Genomic DNA, 14,615 nt, shown 5'->3' on the forward strand with positions numbered 1-14,615 from the left:
TTGTTCACACTTGTTTGTTATTTATTCTTGTAGATTATGTGTTCATGTTTGTTATCAGTTCTGATAAAGTCTAGCTGAAGGATATTTTGAAATTAATGTGCTTTAAAATGAATCTTATTAGACAAGTTGATTTTCCTAAGTGGATTTCTTTGTCATGAGAGAGTTGCATTTCTTAGTTGTTTAATATGGGCCTAATAGTTTTGAACGTGAAATTTGACCATTGTATTGTTGTCATATGAGGATATTTTTGGGTTAAATACTTAAATGAAAATATTTGGTTTGAGTTATACACTACTTCTTTTCTAAGTGATTATTTTAGTTAAATTCATGCTTAATCTATTTATATTTTTTTCTTTTATCATTTTTAATTTTATTTTGGGATGCTATTTAATAAAAAATATTTTTGCCTCAGATAATAGCTAGACTTGTATCATCTATTGACCATTGGGAGCTTTATTATTGAACTGAAGTAGAAGAATTTTTTTGGATAGATATCAACTTGATCTAAATGTGAGCTTAAGTATTATTTTGTAGTCTACTTTACGTGCTCTTTATTGATTATAGATAGAATCTTGATCTGTTGCATATATTGATTGTTTGTTGTTAAGGACGGGAGTGCCTTGTTGCTGAACTGTTATAAATTTGTTGTTGTAGAAATTTTTAGTAGATTCTGTAGAATTTTTAAATAGAGTATATGATTCTTTTGCATAGCAAAAACTATGGTAAAAATTTTTAATCTTATAAGTAACGAGTTCAAAGTATTAAATTAGAAGTTTCTTGAATTAAGGCTTACATGATATGGGTTTTATACTCATATCATGTGCCGATCACACCTTATTTTTAGGTGTGACATTAATAGATATATTGCTAGTATACTCTCTTCTAGACCACCATTCCTTCTTGTTGCATTTGCACCAGAATTAATAAAAATACATTTAAAATATCTTATCATAAAATTTAATTTTACTTAAATTTTTGGATCATTACACTTGAGGGCAACATTGTTTCAATAAATAATTCAGGATACTTATTGCATCTCATGAAATAGTTAACAGACAAATATTTTTTAATCATTTTTTTCATGATGAAGCGAACTTCACATACATAATACAAATAACAAAAGCAAAATCACATTATATAGGAAAATAGATACAATGGTAAATGCAGAAGACAACCAACATAATTATTACAAAAGTTTAAACTTTCATGAGTTGTCCAATGGTGATGTTGTCAAATTGGTTCACAAAATAAGATTCAGGCCTCTCAAGTTGCAAACAGACTTGTTCCATGGTTGGACGATGATGTGGATTGTCATTCAAGCAAACAAGTATTATTTTTGCAATCAATATTACTTCCTCAAGAACCAAGTCTGAGGGTGGAGGAAGCCGCTGATCCAACACATTCTTAAATGGCAAATCATAGGATGTTGGAATCTCTCTTAGAGATTCAATAAGCTCCCCTGGATGTTTTCCCATAAGGATTTCCAATGTGAGAACTCCAAAACTATAAACATCACATTTCTCATTTACTTGCATAGTGAAAGCAATCTCTGCACCATGCATGTTAAAATATAAGGACATAAACTATATTACAATGCCTAAAATATAATAATGAATTAAAGTTGTTTGGCTGTAAAGTAAAGGACCTCACCTGGAGCAGCATAGCCTAAGGTTCCAGCAAATGAGGTCATATTGTTTGAGTCAACATTTAGAAACTTAGCTATTCCAAAGTCAATGATGTGAGCTTCTTGATATTCTGAATCTAACAAAACATTTTTGCTTGATATGTCACGATGAATTATGGGACATGAGATGTTGTGATGTATGTGGAATAATGCATCAACCACGCCTTTAACAACATTCACTCTCTTATTCCAGCCAAATGTTATTGCTTGCTTGTCATTTTTTAAAATCTTATCCAAGCTACCACCTTCTACAAACTCATAAACTAGGAATGAGAGGCATGGATTCAAAAAAAATCCAAGTAATTTCACTATGTTACGATGTTTGATTTCTGTCAATGCTTCAACTTCATTTGAGAGTGCTTTAAAATGGGAAGGATTTGTATTACAGCTAGGATGCAGCTTCTTCACAGCAAAAAATTGACCTTCAACCAGCTCAGCCCTATAAACACTTCCTTGTGTTCCCATCCCAACGAGATACTTGTCGTTAAAATCCTCTGTAGCTTTAATAACTTTTTCATATAAGATTTCCCCATCAAAGCAGGACATGGAGAAAATGTTTAGACCTAGTTCTTCCTGTTCTTGACTTTCATTCTTCTTTGACTTTTGAATCAAAACACAAGAACCCACTACTAAAATTAGAGGCACAAAACAAAGAAATACTAACATTGATAGCTTCACATTTTTGTCCATACGACCATGTGGTATGTTAATGCTTTGTCTATTGCAAGCCTCTAAAGTAGTGACATTGCCACATAAACCTCTATTATTCCTCACTTCTTGAAATGTAATATTTCGAAAGGCAAGAATGTTTGGAAGAGGTCCCTCTAAATGGTTGTATGATATGTCCACAGATGTCAAGCTTGTCATGTCATCAAAATTGGATGGAATTATGCCAGAGAGATTATTATGTGACAGGTTCAAATATTCCAACATCATTAATCTTCCAAGGGTTGTTGGTATTGTTCCCCTTAACATATTTACGCTAAGGTCAAGTTCTTGCAAAGCTTTTAAGAGACCAAATTCAAGGGGAATACTTCCCTCTAACTTATTTTTGCTCAAGCTCAATAGCCATAACTTATTTAGTCCTCCGAGCTCTTTAGGGATTGATCCAATGAAACAATTTTCCGCCAACTCCAATTCTTCAAGCTCATTCAATGATCCTATTTCTTGAGGAATCTTGCCAGAAAATTGATTATTGCTCAGAGAAAGTCTAGTCAGTGAGATCATCTTCCCCAATTCTTTTGTAATTTCTCCTGTTAAGTGATTTGAAGAGACATTGAGTTCCCCAAGATTGGTTGCCTCTCCAATTTCTGCAGGTATACTACCAGAAAGATTGTTGTTGGAAATCTTAAGTGCTGTAAGATTATGACATTTCCCCCACAAAGATGAAATGTGGCCATAAAATTTATTGCCACTCAAATCGATGTATTTCAAATTTGGATACACGCCAAAATCACTTGTTAGATTTCCAACAAGTTGGTTATTATCAAGTCTAAGTCTGATAAGGCTAGAGCAATTTTTCAAGGTTGTTGGAACAGGACCTGTGAATATGTTTGCAACTGTGGTGAAATACTCAAGTGACCCACCAAGGCAAATTTGTTGTGGCAAATTGCCGGTAAAGTCATTTGCACTAAGTTGTAAATCATTCAACTTGGTAAGGTTGTTCATCTCTAATGCAATGCTCCCATTAAGTTTGTTTATGTTCAAATTTAGGACCTTGAGCTTTGTTAGATTTCCTATGGTAGTCGGAATAGGTCCATAAAGAAAGTTATTTGCAAGGTTGATTTCTTCTATGCTGGCCATCTCTCCTATAGAGGTTGGAATTGATCCCCAAAGTCTGTTGGTCCACAAATTTAATATGGTGAGATTTGTGAAGTTTCCAATGAAGGGTGGTATAGGCCCATGCAAGTTATTCTCAAACAAATCTAAATTGATGAGAGAACAGAGATTCCCAAGTTCGCTAGGAATGATGCCTGAGAAACTATTTTGAGAGAGGTTAAGATATTTTAGTTTGGTCAAATTTCCTATTGAAGAAGGGATGCTTCCCTTTAATAATGTGTTCTTTGACAAGTCAACCTCTATGAGATTACTCAGCATTCCAATTTCTTGAGGAATAGAACCAAACAGATTATTCATGTAAAGGGATAGTTTTTCCAAATTCCTCAAGTTCCCAATTTCTTTGGGGATTCTACCGGTGAGATTATTCACATCAATACAAACCTCATTCAAAATAGTCAACACTCCTATTTCTGGTGGGATGGAACCACTCAAGAAATTATGATGCATATGTAATTTGAAAATGCTGGACAAGTTACCAATTTGGCTTGGAATAGTTCCAAAAAATTCATTGTAACTAATATCTAAAACCTTGAGTTTATGGAAAGAAGAGAAGTTGAGACTGTCAAGTGTACCTTGTATCTCAAAGCTTGTAACATTTATGGTGGAGACAGACATGGACTCACCATCACATATAATTCCTGTCCAGTGTTTGCAAGGATCAGTGCCATTCCAAGAGGACAAGATAGCTTGGCTTTGGTTTGCAAGGCTAGCTTTCCACTTCAAAAGAGCATTTGCTTCCTCAGTAGCATGGGATGAAGAGAACACCATGAAGGCACAGAAGAAGAATATGCCGAGAATTCGCCATGAAGTTAGACGTTGTGGAAGAGTGGGATCGGCCTTTTGGGGCTTGAACACCATGATTTGGTTACTTGTATTATTGATGTGATTAAATTGAACGATGGCGAGCAGAAGGTCTCTATTAATATAGGGGGCTCTTTGTTCTAGTTTTTAATTTCAAATTCAACAGAAAAATCAGAGTACGTGTGGTTCAAACTAGTTAGGTTGTATCAAATATTTTGTATTTTTTTCTCTCAATGTCCCTATAGTTTTTTTCATTTGCAATGTTAGTTCCTCTATTTTCAAATATGCCCAGAGAAAGATGATGATATGGCATTACTGATGTTAAATTATTTGGTGCGTAACTAATATCATTTCACTATGTATAAATGGAGGTTAGATTTTATTTTGTTTTTTTTTTTAACAAACTTTAAACTTGTTTCTTCGCCTTTACTTTGGTTTCGTTTGCCTTGCCTATATACTTTGTTTTATTTTTTTTCCTGATTTTGAACCCATTGATTGTTTTTTTTTTTCCCTTGGATGATGTTGATATTGGAGTTTATTTTGTTTTTGTGTAGTCAAGCATAGTCTTCAGTTTCTCCCAGTTAATATGTATTTTGTGATTACTCTATTTCTTTTTATTTTTATATTTTAACATTCACCGCATGATTTAACACAAGGTATTTAATCTTGCTAGTGCCATATCATTGTCCCTTTAGGCATATTTAAAAATTGAGGAACTAACGTTTTCGACCAAAAAATAAATAAATAAATAAAGGGACTTGAAGTAACAAAACAAAGTACTTGGATCAATAGCAAAATAAGATTAAACTATATGATTAATAGTTGTGTTTTTCCCATATTTTAATATTTGTCTGTTCAAACCAAATGAATTTTCCAGTCTTTCGTTCGTTCTAAGTCACTAAACAACTTTTGATAGGTTGAATATTCAAGTCCAGGTCTAGGTCATATCCGTGTCTTTGTTTCCTCGACCCTCAAAGCACGATGCAGCTTTGTTTACTTTTCAAAACCCATTTATTATTCCATAACTACTGTTACAATCTAGTCTCCAATTTTATTTCGAATACATGTTCACACTTTCAAATTCTAATTCACGCAAAATATTTTTCCCTTTAGCAAACTGTTAAGTCGCATGTCTAACATCTTTTATATTCCACTTTTCAATAATTTATTATTAAAAAAAGCTTTTTAGTAAATTTGGTCCTTAATTTCTAATTCGGAGCAAACTGGATTTTGAAAATTAATCATGATTTTTGAAGGAGACGGGGGAAAAATTCTAGCTCTTAATTCCTGTTTAATCACTCTTACAGCCATCAGTATTGTTGAAATCTTGTGAATCCAATGTGATCTTTATGCTTTATACGTGAATCATGACTTGTTAGAAGTTTATATTATATATAGATTTATAATAAATTAGGGGCCAACTAAATTTATTGACCAAAAGGACAATAATAGAGGATTGCCTACTTTTTCAAGTTCGTTTTTTGTTTCTAATGCAAATATGGTACGTATAGCACGTTTACTGATACATCATCATCATCATCATCATCATCATCATTAAAGGGAAGACAAATAATTGATAAGCACCCTGCTCTATTCTTGATCGAGCCAACAACACTTACATAATACAAATCGCAAAGACCACGTCACTTTATACAAGAATATGGATGCAATGGTAAATACAATAGCCAAACAAAGTAGTCATATATTGAGGAAATTTTAACCTTTTATGAGTTGTCCAAGTGTGATGTTGTTGAACTGGTTCACTAAATAAGGTTTAGGACTCATAAGTTTCAAAGATACTTGTTCCATGGTTGGACGACACTGTGGATTGTCATTCAAGCATGCAAATGCTATTTTTGCAATTAGCATTACTTCCTTGACGGCTTGGTTTGAAGGTGGAGGAAGCCGTTGATTCAAGACATCCTTAAGTGGGAGGTTGATGGATGTTGGAATCTCTGTCAAAGAACAAATAAACTCTCTAGGATGTCTTCCCATTAAGATTTTCAATGTGAGAACCCCAAAGCTATAAACATCACATTTCTCATTTGCTTGCATTGTAAAAGCAATCTCTACATCAAACATAATAAATTATTATGAGAATATTCATATTGCATAGCATATATAGAAAAACAACAGCAGCAGCAGCAATAAAATATTTTTTGGCTATAAAGAAAGGAGACCTCACCTAGAGCAGCATAGCCATAGGTGCCAGCAAATGTGGTCATGTTGTTTGAGTCCAACTTTAGAAACTTTGCTATTCCAAAATCGGTGATATGAGCGTCTTGATATTCTGAATCTAATAGAATATTTTTGCTTGATATGTCACGATGAACTATGGGACATGAGAGACCATGGTGCATGTGGAATAATGCATCAACCACACCTCTAACAACATTCACCCTCTTACACCAATCAAGTTTAGATGCTTGCAAGTCATTTTTTAAAATCTTATCCAAACTACCTCCATCCAGGAACTCAAACAAGGAATGATAAGCGTGAATTTGAGAAAAACCCAAGCAATTTCACTACATTATGATGTTTGATCTCTGTTAATGCTTGAATTTCACTTGCAATTGCTTTATGAATGTTGGAAAAATTTGTATTACAATTAGGATGAAATTTCTTCACAGCAAAAAATTGACCGTCAAGTAGCTCGGCTTTGTAAACACTTCCTTGTGCTCCAGTCCCAATGAGATATTTGTCATCAAAATCCTCTGTAGCATTGACAACTTTTTCATGTAAAATTTTCCAATCAAAACATGATATGAAGAAAAGATTGAGACTTATTGCTTCTCCATCTTGATCATTTGTTCTCTTTGAGTTTCGAATCAGAATACAAGAAATTCCACCCAATACTATCATAAGAGTAGCGAAACAAAGTAGTGATGACATCAATATCTTTGACGTTTTGTTCATACGACCTTGAGGGTAATTGCTATGTTTATTACAAAGCTCTAATCCAGTAACATTGCTACATAAACTTGTGTTGTTCCTCACTTCCTCAAACGTAATATTTCGAAAGGCAAGAATGTCTGGAAGAGGCCCCTCTAAATAGTTGTATGATATGTCAACAGATGTCATACTTGACATGTCATCAAAATTGGATGGAATCGTGCCAGAGAGATTGTTACATGAAAGGTTCAAATTTTCCAGCATCATCAATGTTCCAAGTGTTGCTGGTATTATTCCCCTCAACATATTCTGACTAAGATCAAGTTCTTGTAGAGCTTGTAATTGACCAAACTCAAAGGGGATGCATCCCTCAAATATATTATTACTCATGTTCAATAACCATAACCTGTAAAGTCCTCCGAGCTCTTTAGGTATTGAGCCTATGAAATTATTTACTGCTAACTCCAATTCTTCAAGTTGTTTCAATGATCCTATTTCTTTTGGAATTTTTCCTGAAAATTGATTATTGCTCAGAGAAAGTCTAGTCAATGAGATCATCTCCCTCAGTTCTTTTGGAATCTCACCTATTAAGTGATTTGAAGAGAGGTTGAGTTCCCCAAGGTTGGTTGCCTCTGCTAATTCTGGAGGTCTATGACCAGAAAGATTGTTGTTGGAAATCTTTAGTGTTGCAAGATCATGACACTTTCCCCACAATGATGAAATATGGCCATACAATTTATTGTCACTCAAATCTATGTATTTTAAATTTGGATACACACCAAAATCACTTTTTATATTTCCAACCAATTGGTTATGTTCAAGTCTGACTCTGATAAGGCTTGAGAAATTTTTCAAGGTTATTGGAACTGGACCAGTGAATTTGTTCACATTGGCAGCAAAAAATTCAAGGGATCCACCAAGGCAAATCTCTGGTGGCAAATGGCCAATTAAATCATTATCACTAATTTGTAAAACACTCAGGTTGGTAAGATTATTCATCTCTTCTGGAACGCTCCCATTGAGCTTGTTCCATCTCAAAAATAGCTTCTTTAGCTGTGTCAGATTTCCAATAGTAGGTGGAATATGTCCAGAAAGAGAGTTATCATCAAGTATGAGGATTTCTAAATTGACCAACTTTCCTAGAGAAGAAGGGATTAATCCATTAAGATTGTTGGTCACGAAATTCAAGGAAGTGAGTTTGGTCAGATTTCCTATTTCTTGAGGGATGAAACCAGTCAAGAAATTATAACTCATATCGAGATTAGTAATACCTGACAAACTACCAATATGGCTAGGAATGATTCCACAAAACTCATTGTAACTGATATTTAAAGCTTGGAGTTCCATAAAGGATGAGAATTTGAGACTGTGAAGTGTACCTTGTATCCCCAACCTCGTAAGATTTATGATGGAGACAGACATGGATTCATCATCACATGTAATTCCTTTCCAGTGTTTGCAAGGATCAGGACCATTCCAAGAAGACAAGATAGCTTGGCTTTGGTTTGCAAAGCTGGCTTTCCACTTCAGAAGAGAATTTGCTTCCTCACTAGCAATGGACGAAGAGAAAATTACAGAGACACAGAAGAAGACTATGCAGAGAATCTGCCATAGTGCTTGAAGTGGAAGATCAGTGTGATCTTCCTTTTAGAACTTAAACACCATGATTTGGAAACTTAGAGGAATTATTTAATGCTGGAGAGAAAAATGAATGAGTATAGATGTTCAGAGGCACAATTATAATGAAGATTGCGTCTGCATTTGGTACTCCAACATCTGAAAAATTCCTAATTGGATGCTTCATGTGACATTAAATGTTATCCATGACCATAAGGTGGTTGAAAAGAGATATAACTTGAAATGATTTGGATCACTAAAAAAGAAAGTTTGAAAGAAAATGCTAAAAATTTAGAGATAATAATTTGGATTGGCATGGGTCAGACTTAAAGGAGGATAATTTTTAATAAAAATAGATTTCAGCTTATACTAATTGAAAATAATCAAATCAACAAATTTTGTACAAAATTTGATGAATAAATTTCAAAAATAGTTTATTCTTTCAAATTAAATTAATATTCACTGATTGATTTGAATTTGCCGAAGTAGATGATATCGAAATTTTATTAATATATTAGATTTTAACTCGAAAAATAGTTTTCAGATTATATTATTGATTCGATGTGGTACAAATTTTTTTTTCAAACATCAAACATTTTACAATTTTTTTAATATACAATAGTGATCCAATATGTACTAACGTTCCCTTTATATCCAACTTTAAAGTTGTGTTACTAATTTTAAAATCATATTTTTTTTTTATTTATATATCTTCTAGCTCTCAAATTGAATTTTTTAACCCTATGAATTTTATATTTAAATTTTATTACTTTTTTGTCATCTTAATCTTATTGTTATTACTATATGATTTTTTTACATTATAACTTTCATTCATATTTTCATATGAGATCATCAATATACAATTATAAATACAATGACTTAATTAGACTACTCATACTAGAGTACCATTTTTGCACTACATTTCTACAATCCAATCAAAATGAATCACTAACCAGTGTCTTAATCAATTTAATGTCTATCAATATTAAAAAGAAAAAAATTTATATACTTAGTCTTATGCACTTAATGCATTTATTTCTAATTAAATGCAGATCTTTTAGAGATCATTTATTTTATAATAAATCTTATTAATTTTATTAACATATTAAAGTCCATTTGTCAAAATTTGATTGGATATAAGTATATTAAATATATATAATGTTATATATATAAGTCTTACTCTACTAAAATATTGGGATTGAGTGGGGGGTAAGGTCCACAATGTTATACTATCCTTTCAAAATCCGATGAAATATTGGAGGAATTTAATACATGAAAAGGACCGAAATAATTGATTGATTGCATATAAATGTTTTTTTTACAAATAAAATAAAGAGAAAGACACAATATTATATTCTTCCGGTTCAAATTATAGAGTAAAGTTTTAAAATTTTATTTGATACTGCATATAGAGTAAATATATAGTAGTTAATTTTTTTTTCTCTTAATATAACCTCTTAATTGCATTAAGTTTTAATTCCTATAAAAAATTCATTATGATTACTAATTTTGAGATTTAACTGTCATTTTCCAAAATAAAAACCAAAATTTCAGGTCGATATTTTGCATCTATGTCATATTTGTGGTGTAAAAATGTTCTCATAATTTTAGTTTGCTTCATAAGTCAATGAATGTTATCACTTATCAACAAGTATTGACTTTTCTAACATAAATCCAATCTGAATCATTAAAGGAGATAGAGAAAGTTTGATAGCAATTGTATTTTAAATATTTTAAATTGTGTTACAATCATTAATTATTGAATATCAAAGTCCATGCATGTTGATGTCCTCATACAGTTATACCCTACGGCATGGAGCCAAAAGGAGAACAATGGAACTCTGCTTACTTTTCATATACCGAATTTCCACTTATTTTCTCTTAGCTAGCTTCCTTATATATGATTTAGATAGTTTAAAAATATAGATAAAATAAGGAATAATCGTAAATAAAAGAAATAACATTTATACTGAGTCAGATTATCCTTTTACATGTCACACTTCTCTGATCTCTCACTCTAAATGTAAGACTTTAGACTCCAAAACCGCTGAATATCTGCCTGTGTTGAACTGTTGATGATAGTGTAGTTATACTTTAAAATCATTCCATGTTAATTTTTGCAAGCCCATTTTTTTTTTCTGAAAATATTGTAAATATTTGAAATTTAAATTTGATCAATTCTTTTTCTTTCTTTTTAGTCCCCTTTCGTTTTTTTTTTCCCCGAGTAACTAAATTCAACACCGTGTCTGTGTTTCTTTGACCCTAAGAGCACGCTGCATCTTTGTTTACTTTTCAAAACCCATTTATTACTCCAAAACTAAAGTTACAATCAAGTCTTGAAATTCTTTTTTTTTTTTTCAAATTTACGGTCACACCTTCAAATTTTAATTCACATGCAAGATATTTTTGCCCATTGACAATAATTTATTATTTAACAAAGGTTTAGTAAATTTGGTCTTTAATTTCAACCTCAGAGAAAACTGGATCTTGAAAAGCAATTGGTGCGTAGATATTTACATATCATCTATCAATAAAATTCTCACATTAATAGTAAAATTTGATTCCATAGCTTTGTAAGGTAAGGGCTAAATCCTTGCCAACTGAATCAATATTTATTGATAGTTTTAATTTAATATTATTAATAATAAAATGATTTAGATATTCAAACTAACCTGTCAAACGTGGCCCAAATTAATTTTTTCAATATGTTAAAATAAATTGACATTGACTATAAAGTTTTAAAGATAAAACTTATTAAAATTGGGGAATGTTAACATATTTTATGAAGGGCACTTATTCTTTCTTGTTAACCTAATGATACCAAAAGCTCATAGAAAAACAAAATTCTGAGTATTTTTACAACTTATATTTGTTTTTTTTAATGATTAACATTAACGGACATCAAACAAATTTGGCATAATGAGTAAGGATGCGCTTATAAAAAGAATTCATGGGTATCCATATATCATTTACGAATACTAGATGCTCATAACAAAAAAAAATATTCTTGAATATTTTTTTTTTTCCTTTAATCCTATAAACAATTCCAATTCTTTGCAAAAAGCTCTTCTCATTAAGTTTACGTTTTTTGACCTGTGCATCAGTAACTTCTAGCTCTTGGATCTTTTTTTTTCCCCCCCACTCCGAGTGCCTCCTGTATTCTTTAAATTTAGTGTATCTAATATGATTTAAATGCATTTTTGACTTATTAGATTGAAGTTCATACTTCATTCATTCGTTTAAACGATTTATATTTCCATAAGTTAGTTAATTACATTTAAAATTATATATTTTTTTATATTTATTCTTATTTATAATGGGCTCTTAATTAAAAAATTATATAATTATTATACTTTCTAATTAAAGGTATTTTTAAAAAAATTTTGCACCTTGCAAAATTCAAAATAATTTACATTTTTAAATATGATAGTTTAAAAAAATATATTATAATATTAAACTCAGAAAATATTATATTATATTATATTATTTTAATATATAGAGACCAACATAATTTATTAACCAAAGGACAATGATGCAACCTACTTTTGAAAGAATGACATTCAAGAATTACTTAAACAAATTATTTACAGAAAAAGATCAATAATAATTTTCATTCGAGAAAAAATAAATCATATTCCATTTTAACAATGATTAATTTTATATTAATTGGTCCTTGTTGTGAATAACTTTCTTGATTGATTTTTGAATGTGATTCTCCTTTTACTTTGTCAACATCCTTAATGTTTCTAACATTCTTGGATGTGATTATAAACTGAAAGTTATTTAAATTAACGATAATTTATGTTTTAAAATATACTTTTGAATATACAATGATTAAAAAAAATATTAATTTATGATAATTGATAATTTTGGTTATAAAAATATAATATATTTGTCACATCCCAAAAATTGACGTAACCAGCACGAGATATATACATAAATATACATCTCTTAAGCCTTGATCAAGGAAACTTTAATATAGTATTTTAATTCATTTGAAATATGATGGAAGATAATTGTGACAGTTTCATATAAACAAAGATTCATAAACTTTTGAAAAAAACTTTGCCAGAATCTCCCCTTTAAATAGGACCTCTTGAAGTCTCTACAACAGAAATATACAGTCCAAATCAGAAATGTGGAGCTCTGCTCCTTTGCAATAAGCAAACAATATATTACAAATCAAATCTTATCTATAGTTAACGTAGGGTATACCTAATAAAATTTCAAAATATAACAACTAATTAACCATTTACAGGACAAGAAAGATATACTCGAAAGGTCTTCTCCTCAATTCAACAAGGAATCCCTCATAGATAAGCAAAACAGTAGATCATCAATTATATTATTTAAGACAAAAATTTATTTCAGTGAATAACGTCTCAACAATAAATAATTAAACATAAATAAAAGAAAAATTTGAAACAATTATGCAAGTTAAAGAGGACAATAATTTTCATAAAAGTTTAATAAATTTTGAAAAAAAATTCTATATAACTTTAAACAAAATTTTGAATCGTTTAATTTTCATATCAAATGTTACTATCACTTGCTTTTAAAGAAGCAAATAAATGAAATAAATAAATATTAAATAAATTACTAATTAAAACCAATTAGATATAAAATCACCAAGTAATCAAATTCATATTTATAGGGACTTATCAGAACAATTCATAAATGTGAACACACAGTCCACGATAATAAATAACCAAAAGTAGCTTATGTCACGAAAAACAAATGTGGACACATAATTTACAAGGGTAAGTAACTAAACATAGCCGAAGCCACGAAACAAATGTGAATACATAGTCTACGAGGGTAATGCTAACCAAACACAGCTTGAAGCCACGAAAACAAATGTGGGTACGAGACCCACAAATAACAGACGTGAGAACAGAGCTCATGAAAATCAAACTAACTAGTCATTAACCATGGCATGCCAAGGACTAACAGAATTGCCGCTAGCAACCAATGTTCTGTAATAAGTCCTTTTCAAATTCAATTTCAAATATGCAAGAAAATCATCAATAATAAATAAAGTTTTTATTTTCAAAGTCAAACTCGCATGAATTATTTTCTGTATTAATCCAACATTTGATAGAATAAAATTTTATAATCAAAGTCCAAACTTATTTTAATTGATCAAATAACATTCAAATCTGGTAAAACTAATTTCTCAAAATAAAGTAATTTTAATAAACAAACATCCAATAATTGCATTATTGCTATTAAAATGATTTGCAGAAAAACGTAATATTTTAGTGAATGAAATTTTGATTGAAACAATCAGTTGGGACGTTATCCACTTATCTGTAGAGCTGCTAATATTCAAAATTCACTCTTACAACCTCAATCAAGTCTCTTTTCTTCCAAACATCATATAAAAATATATAAAAATAATAAGGTCTAAGTAACTTTCCATAAGTTCAATGAATCCTCTTTCAACATTAACACAACCAATATTTAATCTAAGTAATTCAATATTCCCAAAAGCATCATTTATATCACAGAACTTCCCATAGCTAATTATCAATTAAAAAGTGTGTGTCAGACCTCTAGCAAAAACTCTATCAGTCCACCATTCATGTATTGCTCACTTTATTGAATAACTTAGATGTATTCCCAATTTAAGTTGTAAAACAATACTCTAGTTTATATTCATCACCTATAATGAACTTCATTATACTTCATTTACTTATTTTTGTCTAACACTTTAAATGCATTCTCATGCATTCTCAAGACCAAACGATAAAACAATATCATAGTTAGAGATTACCTAACA

The 14,615-nt window shown here is 30.7% G+C and overlaps 2 protein-coding genes and 1 pseudogene across 2 annotated transcripts; all 3 read right to left on the reverse strand.

Moving 5' to 3' along the window:
* Window positions 1-1,129: 1,129 nt before the first annotated feature.
* On the reverse strand, window positions 1,130-4,381 carry LOC129317269 (MDIS1-interacting receptor like kinase 2-like). Its single transcript, XM_054961631.1, has one exon. The coding sequence runs from the start codon at window positions 4,379-4,381 to the stop codon at window positions 1,616-1,618; it is 2,766 nt and encodes a 921-aa protein (XP_054817606.1). The 3' UTR covers window positions 1,130-1,615.
* Window positions 1,197-1,562, reverse strand: LOC129317268 (MDIS1-interacting receptor like kinase 2-like). Its single transcript, XM_054961630.1, has one exon. The coding sequence runs from the start codon at window positions 1,560-1,562 to the stop codon at window positions 1,197-1,199; it is 366 nt and encodes a 121-aa protein (XP_054817605.1).
* A 1,529-nt stretch (window positions 4,382-5,910) lies between the features above and the next one.
* LOC129319097 (MDIS1-interacting receptor like kinase 2-like) lies at window positions 5,911-8,589 on the reverse strand (annotated as a pseudogene).
* Window positions 8,590-14,615: the final 6,026 nt, after the last annotated feature.

Source organism: Prosopis cineraria, unplaced genomic scaffold, assembly GCF_029017545.1.
Source record: "Prosopis cineraria cultivar Desert tree isolate PC_DT_omini unplaced genomic scaffold, ASM2901754v1 PC8, whole genome shotgun sequence".
In the NCBI taxonomy this organism is placed as follows: domain Eukaryota; kingdom Viridiplantae; phylum Streptophyta; class Magnoliopsida; order Fabales; family Fabaceae; genus Prosopis; species Prosopis cineraria.

What these genes read in the sequence shown, in the direction of transcription:
- LOC129317268 (XM_054961630.1), bottom strand. Translation starts at nt 1,562, where the DNA reads ATGCATGGTGCAGAGATTGCTTTCACTATGCAAGTAAATGAGAAATGT.
- LOC129317269 (XM_054961631.1), bottom strand. Translation starts at nt 4,381, where the DNA reads ATGGTGTTCAAGCCCCAAAAGGCCGATCCCACTCTTCCACAACGTCTA.